Raw genomic sequence first — 19,712 nt, 5'->3', positions numbered from 1 at the left:
AATTAAAGATTTTTAACTATTTATTATCGATAATTGTTAAAAAGTTTAGAACTAGGTAAACCAAACACTCCTGTACATGCATAGCAAGCACAGACATCAAAATTGTGGGTTTGGACTTAATTCTCAGTTCGAAAAGGATTTCACGCAGAGCGGCCACAGCAGTACGGAGGTAGCAGTTTTAACAGAAAATCATCGCATCGATGGTGGTCAACGGGGCGGGGTGATAGCTGCAGATCCTCTAACCTCAACTATGGCACCGATAGCTCATTGGTCAGCAGTGGCGTGGTCGACCAGCAGCAGTGGTAAGTGGTCGCCGCCGACAGAAGCACTTCTGTCGCTACAATGCTGCCGATAGCAGCGGTCTCAGCCGAAAATACATAGTCGAGTGGCCGTCGCCGACAGCACCAACAAAAGGTGCATTTACAACGCAGGGTAAGTGTCTGCCCCTCGTAACAAATAATTAGCAAAATGACGCAGCTCTGCAGGGAACCTGCTGGACAGGACAGAAAGTGTTGAAAATCAGGAATCGAGTGGCTACTTTCTACCAGAGCTGTGCCTCTTGAAAGGAGGCTTCCGAGCCTCTTGGAAGGAGGCTTCCGAGCCTCTTGGAAGGAGGCTTCCGAGCCTCTTGAAAGGAGGCTTCCAAGCCTCTTGAAAGGAGGCTTCCGAGCCTCTTGAAAGGAGGCTTCCGAGCCTCTTGGAAGGAATACCAAATTTAAACATTTATGAATAGTTTATATAACTGTGTACTTTGAACGGATACTTCTGAAGGGTCGTTGAACGCAAATATACCGGAAACGCTCTTAACTGAGAGGTCGGAACCAATTTGGTGTGCGACAGAAAGAGAGAGAAGTAAACTCGTATAAAACGATACATGTCAGTAGCTACACGACAAGGAAAGAGTGATCGTTGAAATGCAGCGATGTTTCCTTGGTGCGTGTTGTGAAAAACAGGTTCGTGGTATTCAATGTGGTCGTACTAATTATATATCCTACATTTCGGAGAAGAAACATCTGCTGGTTCGGATCCTAGTTTAAAAAACCAGAGCAAAAAAAATGGACGGTGAGGAGTACCACATTGGCGCGGTTATCGCTCCCCCTAGGTAAGTATGATTCTAAAGAAGGAGAAACGGAAATAAATAGTGAACATTTAAGAAACCCGATACGATAACAATCAATTTAGTCACGAAACAGGCAAAAAAATGGTAAGCCGTTTCTTGCTAGCGGCAAAAAAAGGTGTGCCAAATAATCAAAAATGGCTGACGCAAAAAAAAAGTATGGTAAGCGTCCAAGTAGCAGAAAAAAAAACAGGAAAATAAAAGATAAGCTAGATGATAATACATTTCAGATGCAAAAGAATACGGTAAGCATCAAAATGGCAAAAAATATTGGTAAGCCATTTCGTGCTGCTGGCAAAAAATGAAGGTAAGCCAAAATAACAGCGATAACAATAACCGTTGAACTTCAAAATGGCAAAAAATATAGGTAAGCCATTTCGAGCAGTTGGCAAAAAAATAAGGTAAGCCCAGCAATAATGATAATAATGTGAAGAGAGAGCGTAAAACCTTTAAGAAATTTGACTGTTTTTATTGATTGTTGCATCGTATCGGCAAAAAAAAAAAGAAAAAGAAAAGTGGCTTGGAAAATAATTCTAAAACAGGCTATTTCGAATCAATTTACAGGAAGAAAAAAAAATCGAAACTTCATGCGGCAATGCAAGAATTATCAGAAGCTAACTCTAGTAATGCACATCTAGCTGAAGAGCTAGCTAAGGCACAAGCCACCATTCGTGCATTGCAAGGCAATCTTTCGTCTCCAAGATGTGAAAGTGAGGAAACCAACAGTGTCGAGTTTGATAATGGGCTTGGCCCTAGCAGTACTAAGCGTCAAACTGAATCGAACCGTCATTCTGGGCATGCCACCGTTGAGCTGTCCAGATTCGTTTCATCAATGAATCAAATATCGGTATCTTCTATCAGTGTCCCGGAATGCAAGGCAAGTGCAGAGGGCGAAGATATCTCGAGACATGACTTCGAAGCATGGCAAGACCTACTGACAAACTCTATGGCTCTGGCAGGCATCAGTGATGAGACGACACAGTTCATAGTTTTCAAAGTCAAGGCAGGGCAGAAGCTGCTAGAGGTGTACCGAGCTACCGAAACATCCAGCGACGCTCCCGACTTAGTAACATGCCCCTATTCTAATGCAGTTTATCGCCTCAAAAAGTACTACGCATCCACTTCCGATGTCATGCTTCAGCGTCGGAGGCTCGCCTTAATGACACAACAGCCAGAAGAGTCTGATTTGTCTTTTATCAGAAGAGTCGGATTGGCAGCTAGACAATGCGATTACCCGGAAGCAAAGCTGTTTGAGGAAGTTTTGAGTACGGTTGCTGAACAAGCAAAACATAGGGAGGTGAGAGTTGCAGCGCTCAAAATGATGAGCCGTAAAGCCTCCCTGCAGGATCTTATTGACAAAGTCCGGGAGATCGAGACGATTCGTCTAAATGAAGCATATGTGTCTAAGAAACAATCAGTCGTAGAATCGGTTCCAGTTTCAGTGAACGTTGTACAGGCGGCTGCAGGACCATCCCGATATGTCGCAAGAAGTTCAGTTCCAGCATACGGTAGAACTCCGCTGCAGAGATCCAATGTTCGCGAGAACCGAGGACAACGCACAGTGCGAGGAAGCCGTGGAAGCGGCATGGTATGGCGCAACGCAGACTCGATGGTACCAGATAGATGTACACGGTGCAACAGCGTCTACCATTCTTCAGAAAGGTGCTTCGCAATCAAAATGGTTTGCCATAATTGCGGTGGCGTGGGACATCTTCTGAGAGCGTGCAGCAAGCCAGTGATAACGAAAAACATGCGGTATGCCGTTGATCGCAGATCGAATAATACGCCATTTGAAGTATCAAGTGTAGCGACTAAGGACGAGACAAAACTTAATGAAGGAAACGCCGCAAAACCTGTAAGTGAAACATAAGTATGATTATTATATAGATTAGCGATAGGCTACGGTTTTTTTGTTATATCTGTCCGGTAATAAAATTGAATTCGATTTATGCATACCTAGTGTATATCCTTTTTGAGAACCATATCACACTTGCATTTAGAACCTCGATAGGCAAAATTATTTCGGGTTCGCTGAACTAATAACTCATTTTTGATTAGGTTCTCGAGCCAAACACAAACACCGTAACGACACTGGCAGTGGTTTGTGAATCGAAAGACAGCGGCGAGATAACGGCAAGCGTAGCGGGAATGCCCTGCAAGTTCCTCATCGATTCGGGTGCACAAGTCAACACGATGACAGCACAAGTATTTGAGAAGTTAATCGCAAACGATAAGTATAGCAAGGAACTTCATAACATTCAACAAGGTACCGATCGTATTTTAAAACCATATGCAGCGATAGGTGGTATAAATGTTTTGTGCACCTTCGAGGCATTCTTACATATTTCGGAAGATCGTCCAACACTACTCGAGAAATTTTATGTAGTTCAAGAAGTGCGATCGTTACTAAGCAGGGCTACAGCGACCAGGTATAGCATATTACTTCTCGGTTTGAATGTTCCCGTAAGAGACGTGTCCGCCATTGGCGAATTTGATAGTAAATGGGAGAAAATATCGTTTATTTGCTCAGATACAATTTTTCCCAAATTCAACATCCCCTCTATTAAGATTAGCTATGACTCTACGAAGCCCCCGTGCCGTAATATTTATATGAATATTCCGGTTGCAATGAAAAGCGTAGTGTCACAACGACTTGAGAAATTAACATCAGCAGGGATAATTGAACGCGTCACAGATGAAATGGACACATCCTTTTGTTCATCAATGCTCGTTGTGCCCAAAGGTCCAAACGATTTTCGACTAGTAGTTGATCTACGGGGTCCTAATCAGTGGTGCGAATTCTCAATCTCAGTGACTGAAATTTGTTGGATATTGATACCATTGCCTCTTCATACTCACTTCCTAACAGTGAAAACTGAAAATGGTTAGCAGCAACAATCAAAGATAGAGTAAACAAAAGACCTCTCTTCTCATTGCACACGCAGCCCGCAGTGACAGTCCATTCAGTTCACTCGCTGCTGCGTGAATGCGACGGCCCTATATAAATGCATGGGTGAATACTATCACTTGAAAGACAATGACAGGAAATTTGTGCCGAATGATCATCAGCTTCAACCCGCTGTTGGCAAACCGAGTTAGCTAAACTACTCCTGCTTTGTCTTTCTGACTGAAAGGCACCGTCATAGGCAAAGAGGAGCAGAGAAAAATACAAAACAAAAGAATCACACTCAGCAGGCATTGTTGATAAATTGCACCACTGGTCCTAATAGATATATTCTTCGTACCCCGTACCCAATGCCAAATTTGGACAGCATCCTAGTTAAACTGGAAGGAGCAAAATGGTTTTCGACCATTGACTTGGCCAGTGCTTTCTTTCATGTCGAGTTACACGAGAACTCACGACACTTAACCAATTTTATGACTGAGTTCGGTATGTTCCGCTACGCAAGACTCCCATTCGGTCTATGCAACTCACCCGACATATTCCAAGAGATAATGGAACGTATTATACTAGAGGACTGTGAAGGCGTCGTAAATTATCTCGATGATGTATTGGTTTTCGGTGCAACGAAACAGGAACACGACCGAAATCTAGAAGCAGTTCAGTCAAGGCTCAAGGATCACAACGTACAGGTCAATGCTAAAAAATGTGTTTATGGCAGCCAAAGTGTGAAATTTGTAGGCTTTGAATTAACAAACGAAGGCTGGCGCATTGAACAAGAGAAGATTAATGCCATCAAACTGTTCAAACCACCAACATCTTGTGCGGAGGTTAAAAGCTTCTTGGGGCTAATAACCTTCGTTGATAAATTCCTTATCGATAGAGCGACCAAGACAGTAAGCCTGAGGACATTGGCGAACGCTGCCCAATTTTATTGGACCGAGGCTGAAGAAACGGAGTTCATTGCCTTGCAGACGGACGCGATTGAAGCAATCAAAACCTTAGGTTACTTCAGCAACAGCGATAAGACTGAACTTTTCGTCGATGCTTCCGCTGTAGGGTTAGGTGCTGTATTGGTACAGTACAACACAAACGGTACACCTAGGATTATCGCATGTGCCTCTAAAGCACTCACTAATACGGAACAAAACTACCCACAATCACACAGAGAAGCCCTGGCGGTAGTATGGGGAGTTGAACGTTTCGCGTTTTATCTTACAGGAAGATCATTCGTAGTGCGTACAGATGCTACTGCTAATGAATTTATCTACCATTCTAATCATCGTATCGGAAAACGAGCATTCTCGAGAGCCGAAGGGTATGCATTGAGGCTTCAGCCTTACGATTTCACATTGGAAAGAATCGGAGGTCAAGAAAATGTGGCAGATGCGCTATCTAGATTAATACGTGATTCCCAGAGCGCGGAGCCATTTGAGGACGACAATGATTCCAACGTGCTATGCACATTGGATGCCGGGTGCATGGAAATATCTCTGAGCGAGATTGAAAAATGTGCAGAACAGGACGAAGAAATGAAAAGCCTACGGTACGCCTTGGAACACAAAACATGGTCGACCGATCTAAAGCAATACGAGGCACACAAGAAAAACATGCATAGCCTTGGAGCATTAATATGCAAAGGGGACCGGATTATTTTACCGAAAGCATTAAGGATCAAGGCAATAACTTCGGCACACAGCGGACATATCGGAGAGGTTGCGATGAAACGAATTATGCGCGACTTTTTCTGGTGGCCGAGAATGGGCAACGAAATAGAAAAGTTCATCAAAAGCTGTGAAACATGTGTGCTTCTATCGAGAAGGAATCCACCAGTTCCTCTGTCGTCACGTGAAATGCCCCAAGGACCATGGGAAATAATACAAATAGATTTTCTCATGGTGCCAGGATTTGGAACTGGTGAGTTTCTCATGATCGTGGATACCTATTCTCGGTTCTTGGTTGTCATTGAAATGCACCGTACCAATGCCGACGCTACTAATGCTGCTCTTCAAGATACCTTCAAGCGTTGGGGATTGCCTCTGATAATTCAGAGTGACAATGGGCCCCCATTCCAAAGTTCTGCATTCTGCAATCATTGGCAAGAAAAGGGGGTCAGAGTACGCAAATCAGTTCCATTGAGTCCGCAGTCAAACGGATTAGTCGAACGACAGAATCAGTCAATAATAAAAACACTGTCGGCGGCTAAAATTGAAGGAAAAAGTTGGCGAAATGCATTGGAGAATTTTGTGCATAATCATAATACATTGATACCGCATTCAAGGTTAAAGGTTACCCCATTTGAACTTCTCGTCGGATGGAAGTATAGAGGCACTTTTCCTAGTCTCTGGAACGAAACCGAAGTTAAGGAGTTAGATCGTGTGAAAGTACGTGAAGCAGATGCCGATGCAAAGCTAGTGAGCGCGAAGTATGCAGATTTAACGCGAGGAGCTAAACCTTCAGACATACATATCGGAGATATTGTATTCTTGAAACAACCAAAAAAGTCCAAAGTTGATGCAACATTCTCTTCCGAGAGGTATACCGTTGTGGCACAGGAAGGTTCAAAAATGGTAGTGACAAGCAGCAATGGAGTTCAATACGCGAGGAGCGTTAACGACCTGAAAAAGGTTCCCGGCCCATCATCGGTGGGAATCGCTTTGGAACCTGATATCAGCAATACATCTGAGGATCTAATGGTGACAGAGGAAGTTCAAGAGAATGACACCGAACAAGCACGACCAGGGCTCCGTCAAAGGGAGTTAGTCAAGAAGCCAGCCAGATTTAATGATAATTTTGTGTACGCTATCTATGAGTAAATTCATAAAAGTTATACTAGCTTAAGCATAAAGATAATGAAATAAACTATCGAATAAACAAAAAAGTGGAAAAATCATCACTACGTATGTACATACCTACAATTTATTACATCGAAGGTTTTTTTTTTTTTGACTCTCTCCCACTTTTTAATACTCCGTTTCCAGACTTTTGGTCAACATAACCGCAAAGAAATCCTTGATATGCTCCATTCGCACTGTTAATTCCCACATCTACTGTATAGATTATTAGGATTACGTTTAGAAAATTGATGGATAAGTGCGTTTTGAGCAAGGAATAGTTGCGATCTAAAACGCCCTTATTATATCTCTAGCTTTTGCCTCAAATAAATAGATTTACTTCTGCTTAGCGAAATTCAGCGAAATTCAGTTGATCAAAACAAACCAAACCAACCGAATGATTTCAATGACAACGTGTTCAGGAGAGGATCAGTCACAGTGTGACGTCATTTTCCCTTGATCAATTTGAGAATTACAATCATGATTCATGGGAATGTTTATACCTCTTTAAAGGTGGAATATAGATGTGTTCATGCCAGGATTTTACTAGCACACTGCAATAACAACAAAAACAAAACCTGTATCGTTTCCCAACGTATATTGACAGTTACTAACTGTCAATATACGTTGATCGTTTCCCACCTTTGATTATCGAAGTTCTTTGAACGGATGACAGCTTGATTATAGAGTGGTGAATAAGGTGAATATGAATATTTTTTGGGCGTTCAATATGTAAGCCTATGCAGCAAACATCATTGACGTCGGACTACGCGTAGAGTGACCTAGCAACCCTATAACCAGACCTATAACCGGTGGTGTGAAAAACTGTCGAAATGGAAACGTATGAAAATGCATGAAATCGTGAAAATAAGAGTGGCAGCACTTGAACTTTTTGCTTGCTTCTTATGAATGCAAAATGCAAACAAGTCGAATTGGAACCGCTTTTGACGGTTCGCTTGAAACCAAGATGGCGTCTTCGCCGATCTCTTATTGTAGTATTTCTAGAGTAAAAGTGTCGTGATGTTTTCTGAACCAACAGAGAAAAAATTAGATGGGGAATGAAATTTATGACTTAAACAAAAGAAGAAACCCGACATTTTTTTTTACCATGTATATTGTGTACAAGAAACAATCTTAAGTAGAGAAGGGGAATAATGTAGGATATATAATTAGTACGATCACATTGAATACCAAATTTAAACATTTATGAATAGTTTATATAACTGTGTACTTTGAACGGATACTTCTGAAGGGTCGTTGAACGCAAATATACCGGAAACGCTCTTAACTGAGAGGTCGGAACCAATTTGGTGTGCGACAGAAAGAGAGAGAAGTAAACTCGTATAAAACGATACATGTCAGTAGCTACACGACAAGGAAAGAGTGATCGTTGAAATGCAGCGATGTTTCCTTGGTGCGTGTTGTGAAGAACAGGTTCGAGGCATTCAGTGTATGATTTTCGGAGAAGAAACATCTGCTGGTTCGGATCCTAGTTTAAAAAAACCAGAGCAAAAAAAAATGGACGGTGAGGAGTACCACAGAGGCTTCCGAGCCTCTTGGAAGGAGGCTTCCGAGCCTCTTGAAAGGAGGCTTCCGAGCCTCTTGAAAGGAGGCTTCAGAGCCTCTTGAAAGGAGGCTTCGAGGCCTCTTGAAAGGAGGCTTCTGAGCCTCTTGAAAGGAGGCTTCCAGGCCTCTTGAAAGGAGGCTTCTGAGCCTCTTGAAAGGAGGCTTCCAGGCCTCTTGAAAGGAGGCTTCTGAGGCCTCTTGAAAGGAGGCTTCCAGGCCTCTTGAAAGGAGGCTTGAGCCTCTTGAAAGGAGGCTTCTGAGCCTCTTGAAAGGAGGCTTCCGAGCCTCTTGAAAGGAGGCTTCCAGGCCTCTTGAAAGGAGGCTTCTGAGCCTCTTGAAAGGAGGCTTCCAGAGCCTCTTGAAAGGAGGCTTCCGAGCCTCTTGAAAGGAGGCTTCCTGAGCCTCTTGAAAGGAGGCTTCCAGGCCTCTTGAAAGGAGGCTTCCAGCCTCTTGAAAGGAGGCTTCCTGAGCCTCTTGAAAGGAGGCTCCTGAGCCTCTTGAAAGGAGGCTCCCAGGCCTCTTGAAAGGAGGCTCCCTGAGGCCTCTTGAAAGGAGGCTCCCAGGCCTCTTGAAAGGAGGCTCCTGAGCCTCTTGAAAGGAGGCTCCTGAGCCTCTTGAAAGGAGGCTCCCAGCCTCTTGAAAGGAGGCTCCCAGAGCCTCTTGAAAGGAGGCTCCCTGAGCCTCTTGAAAGGAGGCTTCCGAGCCTCTTGAAAGAAGCTCCCCGAGCCTCTTGAAAGGAGGCTTCCGAGCCTCTTGAAAGGAGGCTTCCGAGCCTCTTGAAAGGAGGCTTCCGAGCCTCTTGAAAGGAGGCTTCCGATAGAGATGGGCAAAACAGCTCATTGCAGTGAGCGGATCTGATCCGTTCAGCTCATTGAAAAGAGTCAGCTCCTTGGATCAGCTCTTCAGTTCTTTAATGCTACATATATTAAAACATAATTGTTAATATTATTATTTTAATTATTGTTAAAAAATTTGAAAAATTTATGTCATTCATTAATTTATTCATTCATTCATCATTCATCTATTTACCTCACTTTGAAATTTTTAAAATGTTAAGCTACAGTGAGGTAATAATTTCTATTGAAAAACCGACAATCTTTGTCTAGGAGTTCATTTAGAACCATCACATTTATTTCTATACAAAAACTAACTCAACATTATTTTCTATTCATAATTCTAAGTTACATTTTGTTGATAACGTTTCTCAAATCGTTAATTTGAATAATTCAGTCCCTAATCTCTGATATGTATATGAACCATATCACGTGTCATAAGTTTTCTCTCCATACTGGGTGCAGTCAATCAATGCCTTGTTTGCGCGCGCTTCTAACCGTTCTAACCATGCGTAGTTGACATTTTCATACAAGCGGGCCTATTCATCTATATTGGTTCCCGAAATGCGAGAGAAATAAAAACAAGAGAGTAAAAAATACAGAGCACGGTGCTACAAACAAACCGAGTGCACATGTAGCAGTATGCTGGCGGGAAAACCCGTCGCAAGTAAAATATCCGCTCCGTGCAAGACACAGCTCCCTGTTCGGTTCGTTTGAACCACACGGTTCGCTTGCTAGAATCGGTCGCGTCTGATCCGGATCGAGATCCATGTCGCACGGATCTGAGCTAGTGGCGCAGCTCTCGCTTCCATGTCACAGCAATTTCGAGCTGGACGACGACATGAGCGGAACTGAGAGTTGTTCGGATCTTCGGATCTTTTGCTTAGTACGGTTCGTTCGCTACCGCACTACTAGGTATCTTTTGTGTGTCCGTTCGTAGCGCCGAGTATGTGGGTATGGGTTAAGAAATAGGCGGCAAACTCGGCAAGCTAGATTATTTTTGCTGGTGTGTTTCTTATTCCTCTCTGCAGCAGAAATGATTTCTGTTGCTTGGCTAGATGGTGCTGTCGCTTGGCTTGATGGTGCTTGAGGTGCAAATAATAAACGATCAGCACGTGCGCGGTACTGGACTGGAATGCCCATACAAGCTCGCTTGTGTTGTATACCGCGAGCGTGGCATTTTCGTTTGTGCTGTACAAAATACAACAGCGCACGTACTCGAGTGCGTACGCTCGAGGGAGTTTCTCTAGGCGCGTGTTTGACAATGATTTCATTAATTTAAAGTGAGCTGCTGAGCTGGGCTTCTTTAAAAAAGATCCATGGCTCATCAGCTCAATGTAAGGAAGCGAATCTTTGGAACAGCTCCTGAGCGGAGCGCCCATCTCTAGCTTCCGAGCCTCTTGAAAGGAGGCTTCCGAGCCTCTTGAAAGGAGGCTTCCGAGCCTCTTGAAAGGAGGCTTCCGAGCCTCTTGAAAGGAGGCTCCCGAGCCTCTTGAAAGGAGGCTTGAGCCTCTTTAAAGGAGGCTTCTGAGCCTCTTTAAAGGAGGCTTCTGAGCCTCTTGAAAGGAGGCTTCTGAGCCTCTTGAAAGGAGGCTTCTGAGCCTCTTGAAAGGAGGCTTCTGAGCCTCTTAAAAGGAGGCTTCTGAGCCTCTTGAAAGGAGGCTTGAGCCTCTTGAAAGGAGGCTTCTGAGCCTCTTGAAAGGAGGCTTCTGAGCCTCTTGAAAGGAGGCTTCCAGCCTCTTGAAAGGAGGCTTCCGAGCCTCTTGAAAGGAGGCTTCCGAGCCTCTTGAAAGGAGGCTTCCGAGCCTCTTGAAAGGAGGCTTCCGAGCCTCTTGAAAGGAGGCTTCCGAGCCTCTTGAAAGGAGGCTTTCGAGCCTCTTGAAAGGAGGCTTTCGAGCCTCTTTAAAGGAGGCTTCCGAGCCTCTTGAAAGGAGGCTTCCGAGCCTCTTGAAAGGAGGCTTCCGAGCCTCTTGAAAGGAGGCTTCCGAGCCTCTTGAAAGGAGGCTTCCGAGCCTCTTGAAAGGAGGCTTCCGAGCCTCTTGAAAGGAATCCTCCGAGCTGTTTAGAAGGAGGCTTTCGAAGCAACCGAGCTTTTCGGTAAAGTTTCATATCTTTCAAATTGTGGCTTCCGAACGTGCAGACTCTAAATTTTAGTTCAGAAGCATATTCTCAACATATCATTCAACATTTTGTTTCGATCAGGTAGATTACATAGAAGATTTTTTAAATTCGTTCGTTCGTTGTTCTGTCCTTTTGATCCTTTCTCCCAGAGCCCTTCATCCACTGTGCTGGTTGTGGAGGGAAGGATTCAATAGTCTTTGAGTTACTGATCGCCATGCGTATTATGTACAAGACAAAATTTACCCCAGGTTGAAAACCGCTGTTCTAGAGGAACCTTTTGATAAATTCCTGAAACTTTCGGATGAATTCCTGGAGCAACTTCTGGATGAAATTCTGGAGGAGCTTCCGGATGAACTTCTGGAGGAATGCTGAAGGAATATCCAGAGGAATTTTTTGATGAACTTCCCAACGAACTCGTTGAAGAATTTCCGAAGGAACTGAAAAATTTTTAACGTTCGAAATCAGGTCACGCCGACCCACGCCGCCGCCGCTGGCTAAAAATGATCTATCATGCCGTCGCCGATAAATTTTCAATCGGCACACTGGTCTAGTCTGCTATTCAACATCGATTTGGAGGGAGTAATACGAAGGGCAGGGATTACGGTACGATTTTCACGTTGTCCGTCCAGTTATTTGGTTTCGCCGTCGACATAGATATTATGGCACGTAACTTCGGAAGATAGATGAAGCCTACATCAGACTGAAAAGCGAAGGTCATTAAGCAACACGTCGAAGACGAAGTACATGATAGGAACAGGCTCAAGAGAGGGCAACATAAGCCACCCCCACGAGTTTGAATTGGTGGTGACGAAATCGAGGTGGTTGAAGAATTCGTGTACTTGGGCTCCCTGGTGACCGCCGATAACGATACCAGCAGAGAAATTCGGAGACGCATCATGGCAGGAAATCTTACGTACTTTGGACTCCGCAAAACGTTCCGATCGAATAGAGTTCACCGCCGTACCAAACTGACTATCTCCAAAACGCCTATTAGACGGTAGTTCTCTACGGACACGAGACCTGGACGATGCACGTGGAGGACCAACGCGCATTAGGAGTTCTCGAACGAAAAGTGCTGCGTACCATCTATGTCGGACGGTACGTAGAGAAGGCGAATGAACCACGAGTTGCATCAGCTATTATGAAAACCTTCCAAAATTCACCAGAAAATCGGAAGACTGCGGTAGGCCGGACACGTAGCCAGAATGTCGGACAGAAACCCGGTCAAAATGGTTCTCGACAACGATCCGACAGGAACAAGAGGGCGAGGTGCACAGCGAGCAATGTGGATCGATCAAGTGGAGGACGGTTTGCGGATCCTTCGCAGACTGTGCAGTTGGCGACATGCTGCCATGGACCGAGCTGAATGGAGAAGAAATGTATGCACCGCACAGGCCACTTTGGCCTTAGTCTGATAATAAATAATAAAATAATACTTCGCGTACCCAAAGAATACAGTAGACCCTGTCTCGCGGTCCTTATCCTCTTACTCAGCAACTCCTATCCCTACCTTCCTGTGGAGGCTGCTGAGATACCAGCAACCGTAATAAAGATCGGATAACAAACCCCGGTTGGAACTTTGGCGGTATGCTGACAGCTAAGGGGGGGATTGCTTCTCAAAACTGACGGAGCGCCTGTACTCCATGTTAGGAGCGGTTCACAACAGCGTCTGTTTTCCATTTTAGTGGCGGCAGATCATCATCCGAGTAACAGGTCCCTCACTGTTAAATTGTACACCACGGTACATCGGAAATTTAGGGGTTGGAATCAGTCCCTGCACACCAGCTTTAGACAAGTACAATCAACGAATAATCAACTAGAGAATATGGACCGGAACAATTGGTGAAGACCAGGGCTGGCATACTCCTCAGAGTAGTCGAAATGTGCGTGTCTTTTGCACTCCTCAAAAAGACCGCAGAGAGTGTGTTTCGCTTATCGCTCATTCTTTCTCTTCCACAACGCAGTGAGTCCTCTTTGTGTTTCTACTCTGTAGCGAATGCATTTGCCAGACACAAAGAGTTGAGGATAAATGATGCAATAAACACATCGTGTTCCTCAATGAGTTTTGACCAGGCTATTGACTTCCTATTGTTTAGCCCATCGCCGGATCGTAGCCAGGATGTCCCGGGCTATAATTTTTTTTCATACTGCGTTTCAATAATGACAGCGGTCTATGTCCATTGATGATGATGACACCACGCTTGTCACCGGCTCGGTTTTGACAAAACGGTGAATCAAACAGAATGAAAATTAATATTGCCAAATAAAGTTAAACGTAGCTGTTGATGTTGATACTATTTATGCGTCATACGTTATTTTTGTTTTTGCTGGCTGTGGGAAAAGCGATTTAGAATAAGTTACTGACGAGACGATTTCTAAATACAATTTCTGTCAGATAATCTTGGTAAATATAAAGGTTCTAAATTCGAAAAAAAAACAGAAAACATTGAACCTATATAAAGTTACATTATTTCATTTCAGCGCTAATTTTTTCTTGATGTTAGCATCATGCCCAATTAAAATACTCCTGCTCTGACAATGGGTTTTTGTGTGTTTGTCTTCGGAATACTGATCAACCCTTATTATTAGATGAAGTTATTTCATTGTCTACAACCTTCAAAATAATGTTCACGGCCGTATGAAAGTGTATACAATTTCATTGCAAAACACTGTCTATTATGCACAACTCTGTGTTAAATAAATTTCGAAAAGATTTATGATTTACGCCAAGCTAAAAATAATCAGTTTAAATTCCCCTTCCGTCTCTATGCAAATAAGGTTGCATGATGAAGAAGAAGCGGAAAGATATTTGAAAAAAAAATGGCACGGGAAAGCACAGCAATTTTTAAAACTCTTCTCACAAGTGCAATATCACAAAATAAAAATCAAAATCAAAATTATGTGTTTATTATACAATACAAGGAAAGTTCATCCCCGTACTGCTAACCGTTTCATCTAAATTGCTTCTAGAAATTTCGAGAAGCGTTTTAAAAATTTCACCTTGTTTTCCCGTGCCATTCCTTTCAAACATCATCTTTTGGCTTCTTCTTCTTATTCTTTTTTATTCAATCCTTATTTGCCAATGCTATACTTTTTAGCATGGAGCATTAAACTTTATTAAAACCCCGCCGTTTCTAACTGAGACGTAATTAACTAATTTTTCAAGGCGAAATATGTGTATTCCAAAAAAATTCAGCCGGCCTGGTAGAAAACGATATCGTTTCCAAGAATATTGTACTAAGTGGCACAATTTTGTGTTGGCCCAACTCTCACCGGAATAATTCTCTCACTCTTCGTCTTCGTCCTCACTCACCGTGTTGGCTTTGTTACACGATGAGTATCAGCGTCACTCTCTGTGGTGTGTATTAAAATCTCCTCATTGTGCACAGTGTGTGAGGAAATGCCAGCTCTGGTAAAGACCACAGCGAGAAAAAAAAAGACTAGTGCTTGGAAGCACGGTTCGTGGAATTGAAAATTTCTGAACTGACTTTGGTATCGTAGCGCTGCAGGAGGTTTATTGTAATGTTGGAATCAACAGTACGAACGCTTAGAGGTAATTATACCACTGATCAGAGCTGCGGCAACACACACGACCTGGGAACAACTTTCATATTGATGGTCGATATGCAATGGGGTGGGATCAGGTGATGGCCGATCAATAACAGAATGTGTAGGATAAGGATCTAAAGCTTGTTCTCCAACTTTAGCATAATCAACGTCCATAGTCCACACTTCCGAAGCACTGATGATGATAAGGACGCATTCTAGTTCGAATGTGAGTACAAAAGCTGCCGAAGCAACGACGGCAAAATCATCATAGGAGATTTGAACGCTCAGGTTGACTAGGAGTAGGATTCAGATGAACTATTAGAAAGTTCAGCACCCACCGAATGATGAAGTAAAACGACCTACGACTAATTTATTTCGTTTCCTCCAAGAATATGGCCATTCGTAGCACCTACCTTCCAAACAGCCTTCTGTATCGATACAATTGGAAAATCACAAATCGATAACGTTCTGCTTGATGAACGGCATTTCTCCGACATTATCGAAGTCAGGACATGTCGTGGCGCTAACATCGACTCTGACCACTATCTGGTGTTCGTTGAACTACACCCAAAACTACCCATCATCAACAATGTTCGATACCGACGACCGCCGCGGTTGTTTTCTTGTTTCGGCCTAAATAAACTCTTTGAATTTCATTTCAGGTTTCTGGATTGTTTTCTTGTTTTTGCATATGACATCTCGTTTTATAGACGATTCAACGTTGGATTACGGCGTTTCCTACATACGTTGCTAACTGACTGTTTTCTAAAAGCCAAGAAGAAAGTAAAACTAGAATAATTATTGAACAGATTCCAAATAAAATATTAAGAACCATGCTTCTAAGATGCTAGCTTGTTCACACATACATCTCTCCCCAAGCTGTCCACCCTGACAAATTAGATTTACTTCTATTCCAAGTACATCCATTGACAATGCGGTCCTGCAGCCACTACTGGTGCATGTGTCAACAGTCCACCCATCAATTCAGCATTCTATGTGGCGATTTTGTCATCTACGAAGATATATTGGTAATGTTGCTTCTTGGAGCAAAAACTTCCTTTCCATCAATAAGTTTCGTTCCACTTCACGTGTTACGAATCTTCGCTGCAGTCTGTTACCAGCAGCATCATGTTTTCTCCTACCGGCCAACTTACGGATGGTTTGAATTTTCCACCCCCCATTGACTGACACCCGGAAAATGTCTTCGGGAAGTCCTGTGCGCCGGGCGATGCTGGCAGCTTCGCAGAACTCACTTTCTCGATGACTTTATTGTTATCACAAAAGCGAAATGATTTGCTCGACTATCAAGATGCCGGCGACAATGGATGAGCCGGAGGAGCCCCAAGACCCAGCTGAAGTCACAAGCCTTCCGGTGGATAACCAACCAGACGTCAGCGACCAGCAGCGCATAGTGGCCGACGACCGGTCATAACTTAATACGATCACCTGTGTATACGACGAGTTATTACTATTTCATCATTCAACATAATAATTAACATATTGAATTGTTGACTTAAGTCTTATAGTGTTCTTTATGAAGCTCACAAGACATGAATCCACCTTGCGGAAAGTTCGGCATTGTACAACACGAAGAGATGATCCAACTGTGCGACGGCAATGATGGCGATGATGATGAAGAAAATGAAAACTTCATCCCCAATGATGACGATGACGAGAGTGAAAAGTTTTCTCTTTCGTCTGGGCTCGCCGCTTTCCCCGCGCACTCACTGGAAGAAGGGGGCAGGGGTGCTTATCCTCATCTCCGGAATCCACCCAGTTTTGACAGAGGGCCAGGCCAGTGTCGCCGACGACAACGATGACATCGGTAATCTGGGGCCAGAATGCGCCGGTGCGGGTGGGTCGGAGCTGACGAGGGGCAAAGCGCGTGGCAGTGCAGCTCTGGGGACTTTTTCTGATTGACACCGCAATTTATTGTGGAGTGTTTTGAAGTGAAGGAATGAAATAAAGTTGCATCTTTTCTGTTCTCTGATTCGACCGAATGTCTCCGGCAATCCGACAGTCTTGGGATGCTTGGACTTGGAACTCGCACTTTGTTATTCTGATGGATAGAGATTAAATAAAAGGGAAAAGCAATTTATTATGCAATGTCGGCGATTTGATAAAGATATTTTAAAGTTCATTTTGAGCTGCATAACTGGATTCCTCCTCGATATGCTGAAATAGGAAACGAAGGGAGGTGTGCCGATGATACGGCGGAGATTGAGTTAGGAAGAAATAGATATGCAAGTGGTGATTGAATCAGCACTAGTTGATTGAGTTTTTATCAGTTTAGAAGCTTGAAGAGCACTCGTTTGTCAGAACTTTACTGGGCGATGTTTTGTAGGAATTGAAAGAAAAAGTTGTGATTGATGTGAGTACGTGTGTTATGACAGGTTGTTATGCAGCATATTTTTTTGTTGATAATTGGAATTTTATTTTGATTCCAACGTTTTGATTACAACAGTATGAAAGTAGGGTAACTGCACCATTCTTGGCTATGTTCCTAATTTGGCCAGTTTCTCGAATAACTCCGCAAATAAAGCAATTTTCGACGGTTTTATTAGCTCAAACAGGAGTTCCTTATGCTTCTTCGCACATTCACTCTATGACTGTGCTTTAAAAATGCATGGTTATAGAGGATCATAATGACAGTTGGTCAACAGTCAATCGTAACAAAATCTTGAACACCAAATTATGACGATGTTCTGTTTCACAGGGCGATTGAAAACTCATTGGACCTGGAAAGTGTGTAAAATAATTTGCGCTTGATTAATTTCTGGCGCCACTTGAAGCGAGCTGATGCGTCGCAAATGAGCAGAATATTGCAACTTTAAATGACACACGGGTGTTCGATAATTGCTACTTGATTAAGTTATTCCTAACGCTGTTCTCATCTAGCATTAACGTTTCTTCTTTATAGACTTACCCAAACAAAACCCGAAGCTAACGATGATCTTTTTCCCTAAATTGACTTTTACGCAACGAGAGAGCTTGTTTATTCCTTTGTGTACCATTGCATCGGCTATTTATCATAGACACAATCTGGTACGATAAAACCGTCTTCTGCTCTGTTATGAATGGCTCAATTTCGGACAGCGGACAGGCGGTCCATTTTCCTCGCCAGGTAGAAAAACCGCGACGCATTCAAAAGTTGAAGCATTTCCTACCCTCTAATATGTTTCCCGTGTCTTGTTGAAACAATTTTTCAATTTTTTTCGGCATTCTGGTCCCATCCCCAAACGACCAACCGACGACGGTCGCAGCCCCGGTTGTGCTTCTGTTGTTGGGTTTTTCACCACACACTCGGTCAAAAGTCGTCTCTCGGTAAATATATATCATTCTGGGATTGCCTTCATTTCAATGGCTTTGTATCCTGAAGTCACTTTTTTAATTTTTCATCCGAACTCTCTATACGATGCCCTTTTGCTGTTGTTGCTATGGGCCCACATGTGGAATTTCGCTAACGGACGTTAGAATGAAATTAAGTTCAAACGAAATAAGATTTCTGACTTCCGTTCAAATTGAACAAATGGATTCATACATTGAAGAGCAAATTTTAAATTTATTTGCGCTGTGAAACAACAAAAGTTTAACACAAATAAAGAGTTTGAGTTCATAATTGAGTGTAAATCTAAAATATGTTTTTGTAACTCTGCCTGCTATTGATGATATTAGATACGCCACTGTCTTTATAGCATTTTGCTATTTAATTCAACATTAGTGTGAGAAACAGAACTGGAATATTAGATTGTAGTATATAAACCGTCTTTCTTCAATTTTCTCGAACATGAGGGGTTTCTCAAAAAGCCTTCCTCTATTGCCCATAGTGCCATTTGCCATTGTGCTTACCACACGTGGTCCCTGTTTTTTGGCCGGGTATTGCAGAGAGTGGCACAAATCCTAGACAACGGGCTTACTGTCCGCGGAGAGGCATTATCATTCGTTTGCGAAAGAACACCAAGAAAAAAAGTAGGGCGGATGTCGACAAACCGATGAACATGCGGATAAATCTCCAGACGCTCACTTTTGAAACCAGCCGAGTGGACAATTGCTTCAAAAGACGACAACGACCGGACACAGTCGTTAATTTTGGCTTCTCGTGATTTCTTTTTTGGTTTTCATCCGGAGGGCGTCCTTGTCCAAGGCTCACGCAACGGACTACCGTTTCTGCTACGTCCAGCGGTGGTTGGCTTAGGAGGGATTGCATGATGGAATGGTGGAGGTTTTCTAGATAAAATTTGTAGACTAGAGACTCGCTGTAACATAATTGCAATAAAAGTTGCCTCAATCGATTGATTGAGAAGTGCATTATTGGAATCGAACCGAATCCATCTATGATATGGTTAAACAATTTTGAAGGATAGGATAGACAGCAATGACATAAAAATTGAAAGAAATGAAAAATTGAAAAATTGGAAATTTGAGAAATTGAAAAATTGAAAAATAGAAAAATTGAAAAATTGAAAAATTGAGAAATTGAAAAATTGAAGAATTGAAAAATTGAAAAATTGAGAAATTGAAAAATTGAAGAATTGAAAAATTGAAAAATTGAAAAATTGAGAAATTGAAAAATTGAAAAATTAAAAAATTGAAAAATTAAAAAATTGAAAAATTGAGCAATTGAGAAATTAAAAAATTGAAAAAAATGAAAAATTTAAAAATTTAAAAATTTAAAAAATTGAAAAATTGAAAAATTGAAAAATTGAAAAATTGAAAAATTGAAAAATTGAAAAATTGAAAAATTGAAAAATTGAAAAATTGAAAAATTGAAAAATTGAAAAATTGAAAAA

The 19,712-nt window shown here is 42.6% G+C and overlaps 1 protein-coding gene across 1 annotated transcript; it reads left to right on the top strand.

Moving 5' to 3' along the window:
• The first annotated feature begins 1,054 nt into the window (after positions 1-1,054).
• On the top strand, positions 1,055-16,354 carry LOC134222331 (uncharacterized protein K02A2.6-like). The gene is made up of 5 exons (XM_062701481.1): positions 1,055-1,102; positions 1,682-2,972; positions 3,176-3,909; positions 4,390-6,777; positions 16,207-16,354. Exons 1-5 carry the CDS (start codon positions 1,056-1,058, stop codon positions 16,352-16,354), a joined length of 4,608 nt encoding a protein of 1,535 aa, XP_062557465.1. The 5' UTR covers position 1,055.
• Positions 16,355-19,712: the final 3,358 nt, after the last annotated feature.

Source organism: Armigeres subalbatus, chromosome 3 (genome assembly GCF_024139115.2).
Source record: "Armigeres subalbatus isolate Guangzhou_Male chromosome 3, GZ_Asu_2, whole genome shotgun sequence".
Lineage (NCBI taxonomy): Eukaryota > Metazoa > Arthropoda > Insecta > Diptera > Culicidae > Armigeres > Armigeres subalbatus.
The sequence above is the reverse complement of the archived record's forward strand: the minus strand, read 5'-3'. Positions and strand labels throughout refer to the sequence as shown.